This window comes from Phasianus colchicus, chromosome 3 (genome assembly GCF_987193195.1).
Source record: "Phasianus colchicus chromosome 3, bPhaCol1.hap1.1, whole genome shotgun sequence".
Classification (NCBI taxonomy): domain Eukaryota; kingdom Metazoa; phylum Chordata; class Aves; order Galliformes; family Phasianidae; genus Phasianus; species Phasianus colchicus.
The window spans coordinates 56,267,516-56,293,502 of record NC_143438.1 but is presented as its reverse complement, the minus strand read 5'-3'; the positions used below and the strand labels follow the sequence as shown (position 1 = coordinate 56,293,502).

The window sequence follows — 25,987 nt, the reverse complement described above, 5'->3', positions numbered from 1 at the left end:
ATCAAAACAGTGTTGGGAACAACCCTTTTGTGAGGATGAAGGACAGCTCTTATTTTCAACTTCTGTATTTTTTTGGTAGAAGCTACGTGGTACAGGGGGTTCTGCAGAAGCAGGAGCAGTCTCCACAAGTGATGTGAGTATTTCTTTAAGATTTGTTAATTTGGTACTTTAGGTGAACGATATCCACTCCTCAGATTAAGAAGCAGAAGTGAGAAGTGAGAAGATTAAGTGCAGAAGTGTTCTGGAGTCAACAACAGAAAATGGAATTGGAACTGTATTGCAGGGTGCCAGGTGATGGCCCCAAGGAATAAAATTATTTTGGAAAAGATTGTTTTCACAGAAAATACTGGCAGTGGAAGTGTATATTTTACAAGTTGGATTGGGTTGTTAAAAACTGCGGATGTATCTAACCTCACTGTTATAACTTAAAGAAGAGATGGGCAATTAATTTAACATTTGCACAAGACTGTTTAGTACTGAACTGTCTCGCTAGAAGAAGACAAAGTATGAAGCTTATGACTCTTATAATGTGCGGAACTTGAAAAGGCATATCGGATATTATAGCAAACATTGTCCCTCAAATCTCTGTAGCATGAAATTACAAAGAATGTTTTTGAAGCTATAATGCTGTTCATATTTGAATAGCCTGAATTCAGGGGAGAGTAGATGATCATTTTCTCATCAGTATTCATTTATACTGAATTGCACGTAGCTATAATGAGTGTTGGGCTTAGAGATAAACTTAGGCAGTATAGCAAATGCAAAAGATCGTAACACTTGATTTTTGACTTTGTTGTGACTCAGACAGTTTCTTGTGGCTCTTGAATGTGAAGTAGAATTCAGTGTGGTCTTTTTTTTTCCCTCTTGCAGACTGTAAGTGTTCATTGTCTTTCAGAAGACTTAAATATGAACTTGGAATTTGTTTCTTTTAGAAAAGTAGTTATAGCTTTGGAGTGCTAGCCTCCTATAGAGAAAAGCCTTTTCAATTACCACCTGACCAGAATTTAAAACAGTAAAGATGAAAGACTGCTATATATCACCATGGGTGGGGGGGAAATTACAGCCTGAGCATGGAAGTTGAGGGATGTCAGTGTTTGTGTGTAGCTCCATGTTCCATGCTGCTAAGCTGTGTTAGTTTCTGTCATGTGGCTGTATGACAGTAAATAGCTCTATTGCATGCCATACCATTCATTATAGAAATGTAAGCTATTTCCTTGGCTAGGAATCTATATTGGTTGTGTTCTGGCACTGAATAGATGTACCACTGTAAGGTCTCAAAGCAGCAGAACCCTTAGGTTAATTAAGTTGGACAAATTTGCTGTTGACTTTATTACAGTGTTTCTGATTTCAGATATAGCTTATGCAAGATTTTCAAGCAGGTTCAAATTTATTTCTAAGTAAATTAGGGATGCTGTTGTAATATTTTAGATAAGGAATGCTGTCTGGGATTTATTGTGAAATTTCAATTATAATAGTGTTGGAAGAGTATGCTTTTATGATAATCACCTTAAAAAGTTTGGTAATACGTAGGCTGGTAATGCAAATAAATTAATAGATTATTTCAGGGGGACAGAATGTTTGTGTGTTTATAGTTGCTTTATTTACATGAGTGAATACCTACCAATCCAGTGAAATGTTTTTTTTTAATCTAGATGTCCAGACTCAGTTTTTACACTAAGATTTTGATAAGGATGAACTCATTCTGTGATACTCATCAGATGTCAAGTTCTCTTTATTGTTTCTTTTCTTTTCATGTGGGATTGCCTAGTTTTTTTTCTCCAGTAAACATTGGAAAGGTTTGACCTTCTATTGTGTAACTGATCTACCCTGAGGCTTTGAAGACACTTAGTAAAGAAGGGGTCTTATAGGAAAAAATAGTTTATTTGTAGCATGTCTGAATATTAGTGAAGATAATACCAGAACCTGAGCACAGAGAGATTAAAATGCCAATTCTATACCTTGGGAGCCGCCTTTATGTTGACCAAAACCCATTTCTGAACTTCAGTTGATCTTATCTTACCGCACAAAAAATGCATGCTTTTAGTTTAAACATTTGGTCTGTGATAGTTTGTATAGGAACCTTGTTGAAAGTAGAGTTCAGTGATGCATCTCTCAGTCTTTTCCTGATGGGAGAGTTTTAGTCTTGTTTACTTTTCTTAGAGCAGTAGAATGTGCTAATATTTTAACAAATAGAGAAAAAATTAAAATGTAAGGCTGAAGTTCGACAATGATTTTGCATACTCATCTTCCTAATGGTATTTATCTGTATCAATATACATCTCATTATGATGAATGTGGTTAGGAACTGAATGTGGAAAGAAACCAATCTGGATTCGCTTGGCTACAAAGACCTCCAGCAGACTTAACCAGACTTGATTAAAAAGTTTGTTGTTTTCCACAGTTTACTCAATAGACTAGCAATTGATTCTGTGGATCAAATGGCTTTGGCACTATAGTCAAACAGAACATTGCTTACGCACGTGCTAAAGGAACGCGTGTTCAGATGGGCTATTACAATCTCTTTCTGTAATAAAGAGATAAAATGGTATTGCTTGCATAACACTTTTTTTTCCTGCTCAAAAGTCTTTTCTGTTTTTTGCTCCTTAACTTTTGTTTTCATTTTATTTTATTTTTAAATAGAAGCTTGTGAAATATTGTAAGAGTGAGTCATCTTAACTTTGAAATGTTGCTGAAGAAAAGTGCATTGATGTATGCTAGCAGAGCCTGGTTTGAAAAACTAAGCTTTAACACTTAGCCTTTCCTATAAGAAGTGATGTGCTCTTCTTTTCCCCTAGAGTTCCCAGTATGTACAGTGTGTTGCTGGATGCCTGCAACTGATGCTTAGAGTTAATGAATATCGCTTTGCCTGGGTAGAAGCAGATGGGGTAAACTGGTGAGCATTTTTTTCACTTAATATGGATATACTTGACCTTATGATAGCGTATTCTCCCATGACCTATTTTGGAATGAAACTCATACAAAAGACAGCTCCTCTTTTTGCGTACAAAATTTATTTGAAAATGACCATTCATTTTACTGTTTGACAGTAATGAAACTTGTAGACATAGGTACTAATGTGAGTCCTTGATGCTATTTTACTTTTCACGAAGAACTGTTCAGATCAGTATCTAAAGCAGATTATAGCTGTTTGCTTTCAACTTTGGTTCTTTGTTTTTTACTTGATAGAACAAGGACTGAAGAAGTGAATTTCTGCTCATTTTTGCTGTTCTTGGAGTGGTTTGATCTCAAAATATTAGTGAAAGGAGAAAATAATTAACATGGCTTCAGCTAGATCTTTGAATACAAATTCTCTTCATAAAGATCTGCATGGGGCTAAGATGTCACTCATCTTTTAAAGTTGCCTACACAACTTTTATGTCTGTTGGAGATAGTGGCTGTACAATTTATGTTTTAAGAAAAAATAACCTTGTACGCTGAATTAGAGAATATTCAAAGTAGCAGGTGAAATGAGGAATATCTCAAGGGCTCTGCACCTGAGATGGAATAATGCCGGACACAGGCATGGGCTGGGACGCATGTGGCTGGAGAGTAGCTCAGTGCAAAGGGACCTGGAGGTGCTGGCTGACAGCAGCTCAGCATGAACCAGCAGTGTTCCCAGGCAGATAGGAGGGCAAACAGCATTTTGGGGTTCAGTAAAGCTCAACCAGCTGGTCAAAAGAGGTGATTTTCCCACTGTGTTTAGTGCTGGTACATCCTCGCCTTAAATACTGTTTGTAGTTCTTGGTTCCACAGTATAGTAAGGATGTTAATGTCCATGAAAGCATCCAGAAGAAGGCACCAATGCTAGTGACAGGGCTGGAGGGTGTATTCTGTGAGAGGAGAGGCTGAGGACATTGTGCTGTCCAGGCTGTAGAGGAGGAGGCCAAGAGGTGACCTCACTGCTCTCTGCAGTTTCCAAGGGAGGGGAAGCAGAGGGAGGTGCCAGGCTCTGCTCCTGGAAACCGGTGTCAGCATGGGAATGGCACAAGGCTGCACCGGGGGGGATCAGACTGGGCATTAAGAAATGTTTCTGTGCTATGAGGATGGTGAAACATGGGAACAGTCTTCCTATGGGGTGGTTGACGCCCCATGTCTGTCAGAATTCCAGAGGCATTTGGACAATGCCCTTAATGATGTGCTTTAATTTTTGATTAACCTTCAAGGTCAGACAGCTGAACTAGATGGCTTTGTAGCTACTTTGCAACTGAGCTATTCTAAAATGAAAGTTCAAAGGATGCTTGTGTGTGTCAAGATAGTTCCATTGAAACAAACTTTTTCTCTAAGAAACTGGTACAGTAATAAACTTTTTAAGTGTTACAATAAGTGTTACAATAAATTTCAACAAATTGGAATGTCTCAATTTTGATGACAGTCTTGTGCATATATACTTTTTAACTTGATTAGCCTTTATTTGGAATTGGCTTGTATCCTAGTTTTAACTGGGAGGGAGTTAAAATTATTCCTACTATTTGGTATAGTTCATTGTTTTGGATTTGGGATAGGAGTTATGCTGATAACACAAATATTTTAGCTTTTGCTGAGCAATGCTTGCACTAAGTCATATTTTCCTGCCTCTCATGCTGCCCTGCCAGTGAGGAGCTGAGAGGGATCAGAATGAGCCAGTTAAGCCAAACTACCCAAAAGGATATATCCCAGACCAAAAGGCATCATGCTAAAGAGTAAAACTAAGAGGGCTGGCTGGGGGAGCTGCTGATGCTTGAGGACTGACTGGGCATCAGTCAGAGGATTCTGAGCAATCACATTGTACGCTACTTGCTTTTTATGTACTTTTATCTATTATAATTATTTTTCCTTCACTTTCTGTACTACTAAACTGTCTTCATGTCAGCCTGTGAGTTTTACCTTATTACTTAATCCCACTGGGGGGGGAGGGGAGTGAGTGAATGACTGCCTGCTGGGTTAAACCACAACAACTTGTAAACTGCTTATTTTAAAAGCTCAGCTGAACAAAATTTCTGCAGAACTTCTTTTTCTTGTAAGTCTTGTGATAGTTTTTCTTCTCCAGTTCTACTCTGTATATGTATCCCATCTCATATATGTATATCTGTAAAATATCTCCTGAAAACTCACATACAGTCACTAGTTAACTTAAGCTCATTTCAGGTGCTCACATGGATAAATACGGTTATGGGAACAAATAGAATCTATGTAGATTTTGTTCTGCCTTTATATTTCTCTTTCTTAACTCTGGAAAAAGCAGCTCTGTTTCTCCTAGAATCACAACTGATGCTCTAAACTTACTACTGGTAAAAGAATTGCAGTGAACTTAAGATAAATGCAGTTCCACAGTAGTTCACATTGGAAGAGCTTCTTTATGGTAGAGGAAGAAATAATTATATTTTCAAAAGAGGGGTTTCTGAGCAAGCTGCTTTTACAGTGTTAAATAACGGTGCAGGATGCTGTGAAGTGTATACTCAGCTCTTTCCAAAAAGTTCTTGTAAAACATTACATGTCTCTGGATATAAAAGCTCAGTGTATGTAATCATTATTTAAAGATCAAATGTATGCTGTTGATTTTTCAGTATCATGGGCGTCTTGAGCAACAAGTGTGGCTTCCAGCTTCAGTATCAGATGATTTTCTGTGTGTGGCTGCTGGCATTTAGCCCTCAAATGTGTGAATACCTACGTCGGTATAATATTGTTCCTGTGCTGTCAGATATTCTTCAGGAATCAGTCAAAGAGAAAGTAACTAGAATCATCCTTGCAGCATTTCGGGTGAGTGGTGAACTGCAATTGCTTTGTATTCATCCCTCAGTTGATTAGATCTCAGAGGCTGCTGATGCGCAGCTGTTTTTGTTAGGCATTATCAGGTGTCTTGGACTGAGTGCTTAATTATCCCTCTTTTTATGTGAGTTGAGCTTTGCTTCAGGTAGTAGATCTACTATTACAGGTAATAGATGTTTACTATTCAGTGTCGTCTTAAAACAAAGTTGACGAAAATCCTGTTAGTGTAGGCATTAGTAGTTTGCTATCTTTAGTTCAAGGTTTTATCTTCTATTGCTTGTCTAAAAGGTTGGAGTTTAGTAACAGTACATTTTGCCTTATGGATCAACTAGAATTAAATGTAATGAAAATACTGAAAATATAACAAATTGAGATATTATTTTATCCAGATATCTCTTTGACTGACTGACTTGGATTTTATCTATTAGTCCAAAAACCTTTTCATGGTCATTCTGTTCATATGGATGAAGGTATCTGTTTAAGAGTCCTTAGTTGTGTCTACACTACCTGAAGTTCTCAGGTCTTGTTTAAGTTAATGTGTAGTAACTAAACATTGAGGCTTAATGTTTTCATTGTGAGAATACAAGTTTGTGTTTATAGTTGTTAAAACCATGTATACATGCACAGTCTTAGTACACATTTCTCAAGTGTATTGTGTGTGATACTAGACTACTTATAAAAACTTTTAATCCTTGTGCCCAGAGTTGGAGGTGTAGATCTTGGATACTGTTAATTTCTCTGGATGCTAGTTGAGTTACAGTAGTAGGTGTTGACAGCAAATTTGGATGGGGAGAGATCTTTGTTGCTTACTGACTTGCTGTGCAACAGTAACTTCATGATGACAAAATGGCCTGCACTGAAAAGGACCATAATGATAATCTAGTTTCAACACCCCTATTGTGTGCAGGGTTGCCAACCACTTGACCAAGCTGCCCAGAGCCACATCCAGCCTGGCCTTGAATATTTCCAGGGATGGGGCATCCACAACCCCCTTGGGCAACCTGTTCCAGTGCGTCACTATTCTCTGTGCGAAAAACTTCCTCCTAATATCTTACCTAACTTCCCTTGTCTCAGTTTAAAACCATTCCCCCTTGTCCTATCACTGTCCTCCCTTGTAAACAGTCATTTCCTTCCTGTTTATATGCTTCCTTCAAGTACTGGAAGGCCACAATAAGGTCTCCCCAGAGCCTTCTTTTCAAGCTAAACAAGCCCAATTCCGTCAACTTTTCCTCACAGGAGAGAGACTCCAGCTCTCTGATCATCTTAGTGGCCCTCCTCGGGACTGGTTCCGAGAGCTCCATGTTCTTGTTGAGCTGGAGACCCCAGGCCTGAATGCAGGACTTCAGATAGGGCCTCACAAGAGCTGAGTAGAGGGGGACAATCACCTCCCTCTTCCTGCTGGCCACTCGTCTTTTAATGCAGCCCAGAACGCAGTTGGGCTTCCGGGCTGCAAGTGCACACTGCTGGCTCATGTCCAGGACCCCCCAAGTCCTTCTTTGCGGGGCTGCTCTCAAGAGGTTGTTCTTCTAGTCTGTATTAACACCTGGGATTGCCCAGACCCAAGTGCAGCACCCTGCCCTTGGCCTTGTTGAACCTCATTAGGTTTTCACGGGCCCACTTCTCCAGCCAGTCCAGCTTTCTGGATGGCTTCCCTTCCCTCCAGTGTATTGACTGCACTGCTTAGCTTGGTGTCATCCTCAAACTTGCTGAGGGCATACTCTATTCTATTGTCTGTGTCACTGATAAAGGTGCTAAAGAGCACTGGTCCCAAGACTGACTCTTGGGAGACACCATCTGTGACCAGCCTCCACTGAGACAGAAACAATGATCACAAGCCTTTGGTTATGACCAGTCGACTAGTTGTTAATTCATAAACAGTCCGTATTTCAGATCCATACCTCTCCAATTTAGAGAGAAGGTTGTGGTGAGGGACCATATCAACAGTAGATGACATCCGTTACCATTCCTCTGTCCACTGGTGCTGTTGCTCCATCATAGAAAGCCACCAGATTGGTCAGGCAAGATCTGCCCTCGGTGAAGCCATGCTGTCTGTCTCCGATCACCTCTTCGTCTCATATGTGCTTTAATGTGGTAACTGGGAGGATCTACTCCATGATCTTTCCTGGCACGGAGGTGATGCTCACTGGTGTGTAATTCCCTGGGTCATCCTTTCTCCCTCACTGCTTAGTTACTCCAGATTAACTTAAATTCACTATGAAAAGCTTGTAAACCTCTCTTTGGTATGACTTTGTCGTACTATTTTGAGTAGTTTTCTATGTAGGCCTGTCTCATAAATAACTAGGAGTTTTTTTGGGACACTTCTTCCTACCTGTTCTTTTAGGATCCACTTCTTAGGATTTGTAATCTTTTAAGATCTGTTATTTGTTCTTTTGTCAGCACTTACAATCTGAGTCTAAGTAGGTAATTCAACATTTTTTTCTGTAAATTATCTTCACTTACTGAAATAGAAATGTGTTTTTTTTTCCTGCATTAATGGCTGCATGGAATTCACTTTAAAAGCTGTAATTTGACTTACTTTAAATAGGAATTTTTTAACATCCATTTGCAGTGTTCTCTCTTATTTAGTAATAATGTAAGTGTAGAGGTTCTGTGACATGAACAGGAGAGCGGTCCAATTCCTTCTGTGTGATTGCATGACTTATTTCAGGTTGATATTAAGACTTACTTATATGAACACATGTCCTTTACATAAGGACTTATTTTTTTTCTATGGACTTCATGTTGTACCAGAAACTGTAGGTGGCTGACTCAGGACAATAGAATCTGAAGCTGGTTGGCTGGAAATGTAATGAATAAATAACATTGGAACTTGACTATTACATTCTGTGGTGGTAATTCCAGCAATAAGCTCATCTTTGTATAAAACTAGCTAGTTGGAATGTTCCCAAATTCGAAAGAAGCTATCTAATCTAGATACTAGCTCTTGAGTTACATGGCTACAGTTTTTTGAAGGCTTTATTGCTTTATACTGTTGCTATATGGAAAGCTAAAATTATAACCGCAGATGAAAGCAGTTGTTTACGGTAGAGGCTCCAGGATTTGGGATATTTTGTTGTGTCCTTTCCCTTTTTCTTTGACTAGTCTTCTAGTTGGTCCTATTTGACATAGAAAATGATGAAAGCAGGTAAATTAATGCTTCTCTACATTTAAGGTAGGATACCATCTAGAAGGAGAGGGGTCAAAGTGACCCAAAATTGAATGCAGTGTTTGTGCTGTTCAGCATGCATGTTTGCGTTACTTTTACCTTGCAAGCAAGAGCCCTGATTTTATTTTTATTTATTTATATACATTCCTCTTGATTTGCAATAGTAACAAATATGAATACTACATAGTATGGTTGCTCCTAGGCAGTCTGCACTGCTAAATATAGATGTAGAGCAGCTATTATTTGGTAGTTGTACTACTTTGGAGACAGTATTTCAGAAAGTGCTCATTCCTGCCTAATAGTCGCTTATAAAAATATGCCAGTAAGAATTTCTTCCAAAATAGTCTATTCTTAAAAACAAGAAATAAAAATCAACATTTTATTTCTCTAGAACTTGCTGGAGAAATCTACCGAGAGAGAAACTCGCCAAGAGTATGCTCTTGCCATGATTCAGTGTAAAGTTTTAAAGCAGCTGGAGAACCTGGATCAACAGAAATACGATGATGAAGACATAAGTGAAGATATCAAGTTTCTGCTGGACAAGCTTGGTGAGAGTGTGCAGGACCTTAGGTATGTTTTTAAGGATGAACATTTTTCAAAAGCACAGTCCAACAAATGTTGGTTAAAAACCTTTATTTTCTTTTTTAAAGCTGTATAGCAATACATGGTAATTACAGCTCTTAAATGATGGCTGATAAGGTATGTACAGAGGTTCTAGTTACATAAGTTTCCTTTTCAAATAAGTATTTATTGGCTGAACACAATCTTCACTTCTGGATATGTAATCTTCATAACTGGTAAACCTTGCAAACAGCTCCATGAGGAGTTTATAGGAGTTCCCAGTTTATGCTAAAGACTGCTTAACTAGCATATGTTTTGCTATCTACATTAACTCAAGATTTTGATAGTGCTGATGTAGTTCTTGTTCCTTTGTATCAATTGAACTGTACTGCAGTTCATGTCAAAGGCTTTATTATATGAAAGGCAAAGATGGGGATCCTTGATTGGAGAAATTAAATGTAGAATTCATGCAAAATATAAGAATTCCCAAAAAGCATAGGGTTGTGAGATTTTTTTTTTTTCTCCACTCCAGGAATCCTGCTTTGAGATGGGTGGATGGGTGTGTTTGAAGACAATTTTTTTCTCACATTTCATGCTTTTTTTTTTTTTTTGTGGCAGTGCTTAACTCTGAGTCAAATGTCTTATAACAAATTGTGCTTCAGCTTTCAGGAGGTGGGCTTTGGTGCCCAATTCAGACTCCATGGAAGCATAGCCAATATTTCATTTGGGTCTTTTGTGCTGCAGCTCCTTCGATGAGTACAGTTCTGAGCTCAAGTCAGGAAGGCTGGAGTGGAGTCCTGTACATAAGTCTGAGAAGTTCTGGCGGGAGAATGCTGTAAGATTAAATGAGAAGAATTATGAACTACTCAAGTAAGTTTTCAGTTCTTGAATCATGTAATTCTTTAATTCAGTAGTTAAGTGAACTTTTATCCACTTTATTTCAACACGTGAATGTTGAGTTCCAGAATGTGCAAGTCAGAGCATCCTGCTGTTGTTGGAATGGATGGTCATTTTTAGTCCTTTTTTTTAATATTTATAATGTATGGTACTTTTAAAAACTTATCTTCAAATGCTGAATTGTTTATTTGTTTTTACTGATCAAAATATTTTGATAATAGTTAAGCTAGAAATATTTTCTCTTAAATTTGAACGCGTACAGTTGAATCTTGTAATTCTTTCATTTGGAAAGCAGCTATATACCTTAATTTTCTGTTGCATGTTGTCTCACTGGTTGGAGTGAACACTTCACTTAATAACTGGATGTTCGAAGCTGTGATATTGTTTCATGGAAAATTAAACTTATTGTATGATATACTTGATTAGTGGGCATAGTGCTAATGGGTTGATGGTTGAACTAGATGATCTCAGTGGTCTTTTCCAACCTTATTAATTCTACGATTACATTCCAGGTTATTTCTTGAGTCGGTCTTATAGAAAATTGTTAGATAAAGTTGAATCTTAAGCTTATCTTTCCTGTTGGAGGCAAGTAATTGCTGACTTCTGGAAGTGTGCACTCGAAAGAAATCTGGGTTTTAAATTGCTATGGGAGTTGTTGGTTATCTAATTGTGTTGTCATTAACTGATAATATGTGGTGTTCTTCCTATTTAGTATTTACTAGTAAGGGCAGGACCTAATAGAAAGCAGGAGATCAAGTGAAGTGTATGTTACGTTGGAAGGCACGATGAAGTAAGCTGGATTTAGATGCACTTTAGTCTGTCCTGAAATTAGTCTGATAAGCTCCTCTGATAAGCACATTCCTAGATGCTTAGTATTTTACACACACACACACATACACACACACACACACACACACACACAATTAGATGCTGCCAGCTACAATGTGAAGATGTTGAGACTAATTTCCTGTAGCGACTGCAGTGTTTTTCCTGTAGCGACTTTTGCTGTGTTTTTCTCTCCAAGTTTTGGGACAGCTTGGCAAATCTGTTGTGCTTGTACTGCCACAAAGACAATGATCTATAGTAGTTCCTTAAAACCAAACCAAAAAATAACCTCAACAACGCCCCACAAAACGCATGGCAAAGAGATTCTTGTACCTAAGAATTTCTTGTGTGTTTGACAAATTTGACAGATAACCCTTTCTTCACTTTAAACCTCATCATTTTATTTTCCTGTATCTGTCATTCTGCTTGTCTTCTAGCTCTAATATACCTTAATTACTGTTTTTTCTGCCTTCCATCACAATTGTCTTCTAATGCAAGTGATGGACTTTTTTGCTTAACAATTTTGTATAGATCCTTTACCATCTTTTGATTAGTGTAATACTTTGATTAGTGTAATACTTCAAGCTTCTGCTCATTCATCTTGTACTTTAAGAGTAAACAATTTGGACAAAGTTCTTCATCTGTCACTTTTTAGTCTTTAGGAAGTGTCTGTAGTATTTAAAGAAAAAAAGATAAAATTATTCCAATTGAATTTTTTTATTTCAACTTGTTCTAATTACGGAAAGTTATTAACACATTTGTCATCTCATTAAGCATAGATGAGTCTAATTTTCCAATCTTCTGCATGTTTAACATTTTAAAACTTATTATCATTGCCTAGCCTTCATATCTGTGTCTTTTTTTTCCTCTCCTTCTCATTACAGGGCAGTGAACAGTATTGCTGGCTATCCACCACTAAAAACAATTGAGCTACCTCTTAGCAAATGAAAACAATAGATTAAGTTGAGAAATTTGTTTCTTAATTCTTTTGGCCATGCGTTTCTGTTCGTATGAACAAAATAGCTGATGTATGAAAAGGGAGTTGATTACGAAGTATTATTTGTATCTTCACAGTCTCTATTGGACCAGAACTACTTTTTAGACCACAGCAGTTCACTAAGTAATGAATGTTCTTGAGATAAATTTGTTGATCTTGAACTGGGAGTTCACAACCGTATAGGCTGCACAACTGTTATTGTAGGCTGCTTTCCTCTCAACCGCTGGGATGCCTTTTAATTTTTAAATACTATTGCATGACAGTATTCTGTGTAAATTTCTGTGCTGAGTTGAAGAAGGCTGCTGCTGTAAGGTGAAGGGAGGAACAGAGGTGGGGAAAGGCTGACCGACAGCATTCTTGATGCAGCCCTTTGGTTTGTCACTAGCAATGGACTCTTGTACGTTCCTAAATCCATAGTGCAGGATCTTGAGTGCAGGAGCTAGGGAACAGCATGCAGGCATGACTGGAGTCTACCAAGTAACAGAAGCAGCAATGGCTGCCTTGTGTGCTTTGTTTTTGAGTCCTACCTCTATCCTAGTCTATACATTTGTTAAGTACAGATTACCTGGAATTCTAAACTTATGGTCTTGAGCACAGCATACACAAATATGGAGGCATTTGTAAATATTGCTATAGGTATTTGTTTGTAGGTGTGGCTTTCTAGATGGAATTGAGCAAATGCTTTCAGTAATTTCATTAATGAAGGCAGAGTCATCTTTGTTTTAAATGCAGCTGCATACTTGGAAAAAAAGAATTGCTGTTTGTATGACTTTTAGAATGACTGTGGTTGCAACCTCTAAGCTGATAACATAACAAAAATAAAAACCAAGGAAAGCTATACAAACACACAAAATAACAACAACAACGAAAACCAACAAAAACCTGGGACTTTCTTTCTTTCTTATCCTTCCCTAGAATCCTGACAAAACTTCTGGAGGTTTCTGATGACCCGCAAGTACTTGCTGTAGCTGCTCATGATGTGGGAGAATATGTGCGGCACTATCCCCGTGGGAAACGGTAAGAAAAATGCTAGTATGCATTGGTGTATTTGGCAGCGTGTTTCTTGACACTGGGCCACAGTATATACTTGACTGCATTTCTTTTTCTCTTATATTAAAATATGCTACCTAGGGTTCACAGGTGTTAGTTAAGGATAATTTTCTGGGAAGGTGTTGCAGATTGGAAAATCCAAACTAGATCTCTGTGTCAATATATTCTAGTGTCCCTTAATAATTGAAAGGAATCACAGAATTGCAGAATGGCCAGGGTTGGAAGGGACCTCAAGAATTGTGAATCTCCAACCCCCCTGCCACATGCAGGGCCACCAACCTCCTCATTTAATGCTAGACGAGGCTGCCCAGGGCCCCATCCACTCTGGCCTTGAACACTTCCAGGGACAGGGCATAAAGGAACTTATGTTTAAAGCAGTCTTAAGTAGCTTTTTCAGTCTAAAGCAGAAGACATGCATAGGAAAAAATTAAAATGGCTAGTAATAATTTAATCACTGTATCATTTTTGCCATTTAGCCTATCACCACTATAAGTTAAATAGTTATATTTCAATGATGATTAAGTATTTTTGTTTAAAACTTGTCACAAAATTTGTCACAGTTCGTATTGTAATTTCAGTAGTGTTAGTACAGCTTCAGTTATCACTCTTTGATGTTTTGCTATTCAAATACAAATCTTAATTGAAAATGGTATTTTAAACATATCAAAATACACAGACGTTTATTTTCCTTTGTTTTACATTAAAAACTATAAGCAAATAAGTTACTAGCTGAATAACTGTATCTATAAAGAAAAGAGAAGCAAAAAGGGGCCTTTTGGTTTGTAGGAATCATGCTTGTCAGTCAGTCATGCAAAGGAACATGTGACAATTTCTGCAGCAAAGAAGCAGTTTGTTTCTGGTTTCTGTACAGAGTTTAACTGGAAGGTTGGATGCCTCTTTCGAGGCTCACTAGAAATGTCATGAATATGTTTTTTGTGTACTGCTGAACATGATTCTACTAATGTCAAGATAGCAGACCGTAACTTTGTTTGCTTGAAAGACTTGTTCACTCTAGAAAGACTTCCAGGCTGATAAATTTTGTAAGCAATTTGAACTGAAGGTATTTTTAGATTATTGGAGCAAATTAACTGTCTCTTACAGGTCTACTAAGAAAGATCAGAGGTGTTCAATATATTGCTTGTACTTAGCAGTGTTATATATTTTCCAAATAGCTCTTGTGTTTTCCAAAGAGATTTATGACAAGTAGTATTTCAAGTGGAGGCAATGTATCTTCTCATCTGGAAACTCATGCTCCTGCCTTCAAGGAAGCAAAGCTGAAGGATTAATAGAATATTTCTGCTTCAGGCTGCCCTTTGAAACAGTTCTATTAGATTGTTACTGTAATCCTTAAACAACTTGCCCATATGCACTCCAATGTGGTATTATGATTGGTCTAGTATGGCTGGGCAGTTGCTGACTGAAACTAGGAAGTCAAATGAATGGACAAACAGAATCTGTATCTAAGGCAATTACATCTGCTTCAGGTGTATTTTGCAGTGGACTGGGGAGTCATGGTGTGCAAGGGGGAATCCTGAAATCGAGGAAACCCCAGAACAAGGAGAAAACTTGGGTCAGGAGCCCCCAGTCCTTATGACAATTTTTGAAGAGGCGTAGGTGGGAACAGGTACAGTGGCATAACACTTCCCCCCCCCCCCCCCCCCCCCAGCCCCCCCACACACACCACACACACACATCACTCACGTAGGAAGTGTGAGTGATTAGGATGGGCAAACAGGGCATGGCACATCACTAGGGTATGGCACGTCACTAGGGTGGTATTCTCCTGGTTGGTGACTAGGACCTGGGCAGAAGGAGGAATAGACCAGCTGAATGAATGGTTGTATGAATGGTGTTGCACTCAGGGTTTTGGTACTATGATCTTGGATGTATCTTTGATAGACATGTTGACATCAGATGAAACACAACAGACCAGGAGGGACAAGAATTTTCTGGGCAGCAGGCTGTCTGAACTGATTAGCTGAGCTTTAAGCTAGATTTGATGGGGTAAGGAGATGTATTTCTGAGTGACAGAGTAGAGCCAGGGAATGCTGACACTTAAGCAGCAGGAGAAATCTTCATATCTGGGGAGGGCTCCTCCAAGAAGATAACATAGCTGATAGCCCAGCTTAAGTGCCTCTATACCAATGCATGTACTATGGGAAATAAGTAGGAGGAGTTGGAAACTGTGGTACAAAAAAACTATGACTAATTACTGTCATGGACACAAAGTGGGATGAATCACACAACTGCAATAACACAGTTGAGGGCTACAAGAAATTATTTACTACGACACTGGAACAGGTTGCCTAGAGAAGTTGTGGGTGCCTCATCCCTAGTGGTGTTCAAGGCCAAGTTGGATGGAGTCCTGAACAGCCTGATCTGGCTATGGTAACCATGCCCATGGCAGGGGGGCTGGAACTGGATGATCTTTTAAAGTCCTTTCCAACCCAAGCCCTTCTGTGATTGCTATTATTTTCTCTGCCTCTAGCTGGGGAAAAGTACTGGTGGGACTGCACCTCTGCTAAGCTTCTATACCCAGTCCTCCTTGACTGTTAAACCTGTTCAGAAGTGCATTGTCATTTAAAGGAAATGATTGCTGTTGAGTAACAAGTGTCTTCAATTCTAACCTGCATTATTTCTTTTTATGATTTCTAATACATCATTTGTTGTGTTTTTTTGAGCACAGTCCTCACTAAATTAAATTTTCTGTTTTGAAGGACAAAGTAAAATTCCTCAATATGTTTCTTGTAAGGAAATTAATTGTAATCTGGTTTATTCTTAAGTATGAAGTAAGAAATTATAGGAGTAAAGGATTAAAAAGCTTAATGGCTATGGTTTTTCATCTACAGCTATTTACTACTCCCATGCTTGACTGGTGTTCCAGACTTTTTTTTTCTCTTGCATGACTTGCTCTGAGAAGGGATGCTCTTCATTGGTTTAGAAGAAGAATTCAGATGCCTTACGGATCTTTTGTTCCTCATCTCTTAAATGAATCATCCTTAAGCCTTTGAAGGTTTCAGGAGTTAAATAGAACCTGAAATTTCATGAGTTCTTCTTCATATGAGTTCTTCTGCATATAGCACAGACTCAGAGTTCAAGTTCTCTCTAGCCTTCCACTTCATATGATGGAATAAAAAATACTGTCTTCTCAAGGCAATATTGAGTTCTTTAGCAAGTTGGGTGAAGTAAATGACTCTTTCTGTGAAAAGGGTCATTGCTTGATGGTTAAAAATTAGGGAAGTAGGTAGTGGATAGCAAACTTACTTCTGATGTTGTGAATTCTTTAATAAATTTTTTAAAAAAAGCAAAAGTATGTGTGTATGGGAACTGCTGAGTCACGACCTGAACCACTGATTGAGCACCTGAGGAAAGGACTCAGCCATGGGAGCACAGACGAAGGCAATTCAAGTGTGTGACCAGAAGGAGTGGAGCCTGGCTGCACCTCTCTTAGACTCCATTTAAGGGCTGATCGCCACTGGGGAAGGATCTTTTTCTGGAGATCCCTCCTTGGTGGAGCTTTCCCCTGTGCTCACCTGTATCAGAAAATTCCAGGTTCAATCTGCTTCCCTTCCTTTATAGCACCTTTCTGTTGTGCTGGTCCTCTTGTCACCCCACCTTTCTCATTGTATTGATCTGTCTGATTGCTACATTGTGCTAGGAAATAAGTACTTCAATAAAATACCTATGATAGCTGATTAAATTTGGATGCCTTGAATATCAAACAGTTGAATAGGCTAGTTACTCAGAAGCTGAAGTAATGTGGGGGAAAAACTTACTTTTCTCTCTTTCAGAGTTATTGAACAACTTGGTGGTAAACAGCTAGTAATGAACCATATGCATCATGAAGACCAACAAGTTCGTTATAATGCGCTGCTGGCTGTGCAGAAGCTGATGGTTCACAACTGGTATGTAAAGCTGCTTTTAACAGTAAGAAATGTTGGGCTGGAAAGGGGTACCAATTTCTTAGTGTGCTTGTATGGAGCCAAAATCAAATTTTCATGTGGTAAAGTTGTATTCGTTAAATAGTAGAGTAATATGTGTAGAGTGTGGTTGGACACTGGAACAGGCTTTCCAGGGAGGTCACAGCCCCAGGCTGCCTGATTTTAGGAAGTGTTGGGATGATGCTCTTTGACATAGGACAACCCAAAAATCTACATCTAATGTGGAGCTAAGGAAAGGACTCAATCTTTGTGGGTCCATTCCAGCTCAGGGTATTCTGTGGTGCTAATGCTAGTGTTTAAGATTGTAGCTACGTTCTCTATGCTATTGTGGCAGTTGAATTGAGTAGCTTGACCTTATGGAACTGAAGTAATGCAGTAACACATTTACTTGAACTGTTTAGTACTTATTATGAGCTGCAATTCAGATTTGCAAAACTGTGAAGCCATGAAAGTGGTAACAACAAGTATAAACGTCCTAACAAACTTAATAGTCTTGGCTGAATGAAATGGTAGCTTGAGGTAGTTACGAGTTGGTATTTCAAATACTATAGTAGCAGTTGTTTTGCAAACTGCATGTCTGACTAGTCTCTTGCACTGTTCATTGCTCTAATCTTTTCCACCACACTACACTACACTACACTACACTAGTATTTTCCTGTTTCCATTTTGAGGAGTGTTCTTTAAATTTTTCCTGAGTCTTCTGGAGCAGCAATAACTTGTGGGTTTCTTGTTTAGATGAAGTTGAAAATCGCTCACTTCTTTTTCTTTCATCACTTGCCCAGAATAGCATTTGAAGTGAGGCTTTTCCTTTTGTTGTTTTTTGACTAGTTCTCTAACAAAGCTTCAAAAATCTTGAACTCTGCCATAGACATGGCTGGTGGGTCATACTGCCTTTGCAACAGAGAGAGAATGGGACTTTTATAGATAAAGTTCTGAAGGGCTGGCATTATGAAAAATTCAAGTGTTCACATAGTTTCAGTATAACCTGCCATATGGATTAGGTATGCTAACTGTATCTATTTTTTATGTTTAAAACTAAAATGTAGGTTCTTTGAAGTACCTGTAATTTCTGTCTTTTTTTTTTTTTTTTTTGCTTTTGCTGCTTATACGGTTTGGTTTTCAGAAGGCTGATTAGTGATGGTTCAAAGAGTGTGAAAGTCATATGGGAAGAGGGTTTACCAAGCATATTCTGGCAGATTCTTAATTGATCTATTCTCTGTAGAAAACAGGCTATGAAGGGTGACAAAAGCCTCCTGATTCCCTTCCCCACAATGCATATTTTCTTGTAAAATAATGGTAATTTTACCCCTTTCTTTCTAAAGTACTTGGTTTTCTAATTTGCATACTTATTATTACATTCACATGGTCTTGCTTCCTCTTTCATACCATGGTAGCCTTATCTAACAGAGGAACATAAATTTAAATTATACAGAGTGAGCGCTCTCTACCTACAAGGAAAGATAAAGATTTCAATAAATAATATTCATTTTCTATATGTGTGGAGTTAGAGGCTAAATGTATGGTGAGGCATGACCTAAGCAGGGGACAGGATTTTGTATTGCATTCCACCTTGCTTCTCAGTTTGGTGATATCAAAACAACACAAAAAAAACAAACCAAAACATTAAATGTTCTTGGTATCATGAATTCTCTGTTACATAATAAAGGCCTAGATACTGAATTTTTCTTAAATAAGGGGAAAGGTCTTATTTGCAGTGTATTTTAATGTCTTGAAAATCTGTTAAAAATAGTAATCTTCCTTTCTCTAGCATATTCCTCACTGGCAGTACATTTTTCTGGATGCCTAGCCTGACTTTTCTCATTTCCAGCTTATGTCTACTAATTTTAAATATATCAAATCTGCTCTTCTTGGTTTGTCTTGGTTCTTTCTATAGTGTGAACATATCAGCCCCTGCTTTTCTTTCACAGCTTCTGAACCTTTAGACTTGTGAATGGAGAGAGAAATTGCAATTAAATCTAGTTTCAGATCTACAGAGGTGTCAGTAAAAAGTTAGTGCATTTTTCAGACTACAGTAACCTCTGTAGGGATTTTTCCATTAATACTTATTGGAAGGAGAGTCTTTGGGACTCAGTGTCCTTGTCAATCCTCATAATTGCACAAGTGTTCCTTTGTAATGGACTTCAGATAAGCGATGTATCATTTCTTTAGCACAAGTTACATGTAAGAAGCTAAATCTGTTTTTGTGTAGACCTGGCTTTTGATAAGTATGAGCTCTTCTTCAGTTTCATAGCTTGTGTGGAGAGAAGAGGAAACCAGTCCCTTTAGGTGCTGCATAGTGCAGTTGAAAGCCTACTTGTTTAGCATTGTTTTGCCATAATATGAATTTACTTGGCAAAATCAACATTTTGCTTACCTTGATTTTCAGAGATGGAGAAATAAGTGTTTTTCCCTTGCTTCCATGTGTTTTGGAATTCCATCTATTTCACCAGAGGCAAGTTTGAGTTTAATTAGTGTGGTGAAACCCTGCATTACTGTCTGCTGTAGCTGTGTGACAGAGGCAATGAGGCTCTTCCTACATCCTGGAGCCTAGCAGAGGATAAGCAAATAAAGGCTTTCTCTGCCAGGCTGAGGCTTGGTGTGAGTACTGTGCCTGTGGAGCATAAGACTGAGAGAACTTCTGTAACCAGAATGAGGGACTGCCATGGAGCAGATGAAGTGACAATCTGTTTAAAACAGCCCTGTATCCTTAGACTGCTATTAAGTCAACTTGGAGACAATTAATTTCTAAGTAATTTGAGTAGTTCATTACAGCTGCTCAGCTGTCTTTTCTGTAGGGCATTTTAAGTCAGGGATAAATGGGGAGGAAATCAGACTGTCAGACATTCTGTTTAATGGCAAAACTAGCTTGGCAAGGCAGCATCTGCTGACAGTTTTCTTTTTTTTTCAGGTGAGGTAATTTAAGTGAGATATTCCATTTATATTTTCATGTTAGATGATCACGCATTTGATGAAGCGGGAAGAGAACATATCTTTTTTAGCATCACTTAATGTCTTTGAATGGTAACTTATCCTGTGCTTTAATTTCACTTGAACTAAGCGCATCTTAGTCCTGGCACTAATGACGATTAAAAACCTGTTATTGGCAGATGAGGGAGTTTGGGATGGAAATAGTGGTGTAGGATTTTTTTTTTTACTGTCTTTTTTTTCTGCTGTGCCTTTTGCATATATGTGAGAAGCATCCTTCGCTTTGATAGTATTTGGAGAGCTGTGCCCAACATGACTATTTTATTAATGTGAACTGATTTTGGTAATCTAATGCTAGTTGGAGCGATGTCTTTGCACAAGTATCAAATATTAAGTTCTAAAATGACAGTCCTGAAGTATATTGTTTTAAGGAACCTGTGCAGGTTTGTGCTGAACTGTTCTCTACCTCTGCAGAAGGAAAGGTGGAGGGGTGACAAATTATGGTAACATGATTGTGCTTCTTATGACAAGGGAATCACTGTCTTTTGGAATTATTGTTGGCTGAGTGCAGAGGTGTATTATTTGTGCTCCTTTTTTCATGGAAGTGTATCATAAAATATGGTGGCTTACCCTCTATAGATAAAAGGTTTTCAGTTTTCATTAGAGTACTAAAACCATGGAGGATCTGGCTGCAAGTTCATTTTTCCTCTGGCTGAGTCAGGATAACGATTGAACTTGCAGCATCTTTGATTATTGCTCGCACTGACTAAAGTGCTAGACTGTGTTGTTGCATCTTTCTGCTTAAGTCTTAGTAGTGAGTTACTGTTAGTGAGGGATTGCAAATGTTACCTCTGGGCTCAGGTGTGATGCCTAATTCCTGCAGCATCCTTTCAGCCCTGTGTGGGCTGTGAGCTAGAGACCTCCTTCAAATGAGTAGGCTTTTAGAATAAAAAGTGATTCAGTGAATAGGCATCAATGTGCAGAGTATGAGTGAGTTGGAGGATATTAACAATGGGAATTAGGATGCATGATTGATGCACATCTATTGGAAACGGAATTAATAAACTGCCTATTGAACAAAGCAGTGATTTCAGATAAGCTTCAAATAAGTTTTTTTCAGAGAGCATTTACCAGACACAATTACTTGCTCTTCATCTTTTAAAATGACTAGTTATGCTGAGAGACATTTAAAACAAAAAAAAAAACAACCAAACAGTCTAGGATTTGTGATTTGATCTATTTAGAAGCAGTTTTTCTAGGGTTAATATTGAACAGTCAACACTTCTTATTAGTCTTCAATTTGGTTGGATGTTATCCAGAGCCTATGCATCTCCTGAGCTTCTGGACCTTACTGGCTCTTGTACCAAGAAGTGCAGAGTGTAATGATAGTAAACTGGCAGATGTAATGCTTAACACATCAGGCTTAAGTCTAACATTTATCCAGTTTCTTGGTCCTTGTTATCAATACTGTTTCTTCTCAGTTGTTATTTACAAACTAGAACTTGACTAATTGAAAAACTTGAGAAAATAAAGTCTAATTAAATTTTTTTTTTTGAAGAGCACAGTTTCTAGATATGAGACAAATTGAGCAAAAATCCAATTAATCATAGGCACATTTGATACGTAGCATTAGTGCTTCATCCTTTTATGTGGATGTAAATGTGTCCGTGTACAGTTTCACTCAGTATCACCAGGGAGTGATACTGAATGTAGTTTGTGCTGTGCTTGTGCTCTCTGGGATTTCACACTGTATAATTTTTTTTTTTTGTGAGATCTGCACCATTTGTAAAACACACTTCATTTCTAGAGTTTCAAGCACTCCAAGCACTATCCTGAATAACAAGAAAAACCATGTCACCAAAAAAATTTGATAGTTTTACTTCTGATTAGTGTTAATTTAAAGATGTGATGTTCTCATAAGTTTTGATTGTAAAATGCAGATAAGTGATCTATGGAAGTTTTGAGGTGTTATGTACAAGGTTGAAGCTCTTAAATATTGAAAGCGTTTTGCTCATAATTCATTATGCCAAGTGAACCACAATATAAAACCACTTCTGAACCTAATTGCATGATTTAGTCTAGTTCTTTTTAATTCACCAAATGTCTCTGAGTGAGTTAGCTCATAACAAATCATATAAATGAAAAATGACTTTATCTTGTTTCCCTAATAGCAAGGAATATTGTTGAATTGAATTCCTCAGGAAGTCTAAAAATGTTTGAGTAATAGAGGCTCATTGATATTCTGCTTCATTGTAGCCTGTATGTAAGTTGTGAAACTCTGGCACCTTTCTTCTGAAAAACAGGAAAAACTTCTCTGAAAGGTAACTGCTGAGTCAAAGTGAGCTTCCTGCAATGCTCTTGAAATAATTCAGTACAGTCTGAAAATGCATGTTAATCTTGAATTTCACATCATAAGGAAGGCTGTCATCCATACAGCCTTCATTTTTGCTATATTTCATTTACTTCTTTTTCTGTGCCTGCTGAAACAAAGAGTCTTCAGGTTTTCCATTGTGTCATTTTGTTCCTTAGGAAAAGGTAGATCTAACTAGACTAGAACTAGAAGTATAACTCTACAAGAAGTACCCATTGAACTACAAAGCTTATTTCTTTAGCGCATGACCTCTAGAAATCAGATGTTATTTACCCTAAAAGTTTTCCATCTATCATGGGTTGTTGTTGACAAATCCTTTACTAAATCTGAAAATTAGTGTAAAACTTTGAAATAGGATCTTGTCTGAGTTCAGTTATCCCCTTACCCTGTACTTAGTGAATTTGATGGCGTACATGTTGGATCAAATCCCTGTGCCTTTTCCTACGAGCACAGAATTTTCTGGATACTATCTTGAAGAAGCACCAGTAGGGGTATGGTAATTTTCCTTCCTTTTCTGGACAGCAGTTAAAGAGTAAAGCATTGCATACTATTTAAACATGTTCAGTGTTACTGGTATGCAGAATTTCATTTTCTTTCATCCCTTTAATTGATTTGAAATGCACATCAACATTACATAATGGCTGGACTGGTGCTGTACATGTAATCAGAAAATCTTTTCTACTTCTGAATAGCTTGAAGTATTCTCTATAATAATATGATGCCTACTCGAGACAAAAGGTGGCTTTCAAATGGGAAGAATTATTGATTGAATTTGTGTCAACTGGAATACTGTGTATATAAAGTATACTTCTGTATACCTTCAGCATGTTACTCAGTATATATTGGTTAAGAAAGATCAGCTTGGCCTGATTAGAAAGGAAAAACTATTATTTGTGAAATTTGTGTAGTGAAAGACAATAAGTATGAAAGTCCCAAAACTTGTCTGTGTCTTGATAACCTCAATTCTGTGGTGTAAAGATTAATTCTGAAACCTCAGCCCGTATTTTAAAATTTGGATGAATAACAGTGTGGGATAAAACAGATCTTAGCTGCTTTGTAGGTAACAGCATGATGATGGATACCCATGCTCAACTTGGATGAAGACTGAAGCTTACAATAATGTTTCATTTCATGATGTGATCAAATATGAACGCTTAAAAAAACACCTCGAATCTTCATGTATTTTAGTATTTATTTTAACAGGGGAAAACAGGTGGCTGCTGAAGTTTGAGTAGCTTGAGTTTTAGTGGAGGGTGTTCAAAGTGGGTGTTCAAAGTGGGAGGTGATCAAAGGCTTGGCAGAGTAACTGGTCAGCCTCCTAAGGCTTCACAGGGAAGCGTCACAGCTGCCTAAATCTTTACTGAATGTCTACCTATTATCAGGTGTAGCCCATTCAAGAACTTTTCCTAGGTTAACCAATAAAACATATTTCAGAAATGATAATCAACCTGAAGATTAACTGGTGTTTGTAACAGCAGGTGGAAGGTGAATTTGTCTGAATGCTTAAACCATGCTTCTCTGCCTTTTCAGCAGAGATTTTATTGCTGTATACAGTGTACTGTGGTTGGGCTTTAGTATGCATCAACTATAATTTTGAGACAGTATAAACTATGCATTTTGTATTGTGAAGGATTGTTAGCTTGATTGATATTTTTTTATGCTTCTGAATAATTTCATAGGAAATTCATGTTCTAAGTGGCCCATATGTGTTTTGAGAATAAGTAACTTGTCAGGCTTGTGCTGTGAGGTGATCTGTGCCTCATTGCTTTCAGGGCTTGAGTGTGAGCAAAGATGTACGATGTACCAGAACTTGTATGTGCACATAGTTATGTACCGGGAAGGTGGGGAAGGGGAAGAGAGAGCAGATGGGAATTTGATTTTTGAAGCCCTTTTGTAGTTGCTGGTTGTAGTTTTTGTTGGCTGTCAAATTTCAGTTACTTCAGTGTTAAGTTTTGAGTACAGCAATCCCTTCCAACCTGAACCATTCTATCATGATTTCCTTCTTTGCCATCAGGAGTCTCTATTTCAAGGATGGAAAACTACGTAGTACAATAAAAAGTCTAATCAGAATACTGTGATCCTGCAGATACACCCAATAAAACTTTGAAGAGAAGGTGCTAAATCATAATATATGGCTCAAGCATACAAATTGTTATTCTTTTATTACTAGCTGAATTTGAAGCTAGGATTGTACTTGGTTGGAATTTTGCTTTCCTAGCCATTTAGTCTTAAAATTGCCAAACTCTATTCTGCAGTAGAAATTATTATGCATAGGGAATAGCAGTTCAAGAAGACATTAGACTGAAAAGTAGTTTTTAGAATGTTCAGTACGAACTGATCTTTTTTCTTTTGGATTTAAATATTTTGTGAACTTGATTTTGAATAACAGTTCTCTGAACTGCTTCTATTGCTTATCCTGTGTAGGTTAAACAGTGAAAGATGGGAAGACTTAAATGAAATTATTCAGTGTTTTCCATAGGATTTATATATTGTTGCTGAGAGGAGTGGTCAGAGTTTGTTCCATTGTTGAGATTACAGATACAAACTAATTGATTTAATGGATTTCAAAACAAAGTGAAGAAAACATTTTAAATGAAGTGCTTGTCTGCAGCAGGCCTGGCTTGGATCTCTTCTCTTTCTTCCAGCTTGAAAATGAAGCTCCACAGTGTCTCTTCAGCTGTGTGAAGATCTTGCTCACCTATCGGTTAAATTATCAATATTTCTACCAGTATTACTTGCACTTATGCAGCTGGTTTACATGAAGAGATTGTTTTAAAATACTTTGCAATCACCTTTAGTATGCATATTTAGCAAGAAAAATCTGTTGGCTTAGTGGGTGCTTTGTAACAGTTGCCAGGCCTAAGCATGAACATTGGGTCTTGTCTTTTTTTTTTTTGACAGTTTTGGTGGCATTCAACTCATGCCTAATTTTCAGAGGGTTAGATGATAGATACCTAAAGCTTAGGTAGCCATGTATTAAATAGTCAACTGAAGCTACTATTAGTAGACTTGTTTTGAAGCTTAAAATATAGAGCGTGAAATGTATTTCAATCTCTAAATGTAAATGACTCCAAATGTAAAATCATCTTCTCTTTGTAATTCCCACTACCATATTACTCCATTCTTTCCAGAATGTTTCTCAAACTACTTTTTTATTACTGTTTCAGGGAGTACCTTGGGAAGCAATTGCAGTCAGAACAACCTCAAACGGCCACTGCACGGAGCTAAACTCTTCCATCACTGCATTACAGATCGTGCTTCTATCTAGAGTGTTTGTCTTTCAATATCAAGAAAATAGTGAAATCCGTGTTCTTCGCCTTCTACTAGTGTGTAAGCTTTCCAGCTTTCCTCCAGTGTTGTTGGCTTAGTAAAAATTTGTTCAATTAGTTCTGATGAATATGTCTATCTTGTTATATTCTGAATATATCTGAGTAAATATGGCTAATATATTGCATTTGTTTTATGTATTTATTCTCATAATAAAGAATATTATTTTCATTCCATGTCAA

General features: G+C 37.7%; 1 protein-coding gene across 2 annotated transcripts in view; it reads left to right on the top strand.

Annotated features, from left to right (window-relative positions):
• ATP6V1H (ATPase H+ transporting V1 subunit H) overlaps positions 1–25,987 on the top strand; it is a 38,767-nt gene extending 12,780 nt beyond the window's left edge. For both annotated transcript variants that reach the window (XM_031612788.2, XM_090137587.1), the window contains exons 7-14: positions 80–133; positions 2,796–2,893; positions 5,544–5,736; positions 9,303–9,481; positions 10,217–10,342; positions 13,107–13,208; positions 17,033–17,146; positions 25,646–25,987. In XM_031612788.2, coding sequence (XP_031468648.1) covers positions 80–133; positions 2,796–2,893; positions 5,544–5,736; positions 9,303–9,481; positions 10,217–10,342; positions 13,107–13,208; positions 17,033–17,146; positions 25,646–25,706 — 927 coding nt within the window. In that variant the 3' untranslated portion in view covers positions 25,707–25,987. The remainder of the gene's footprint in view (positions 1–79; positions 134–2,795; positions 2,894–5,543; positions 5,737–9,302; positions 9,482–10,216; positions 10,343–13,106; positions 13,209–17,032; positions 17,147–25,645) is intronic.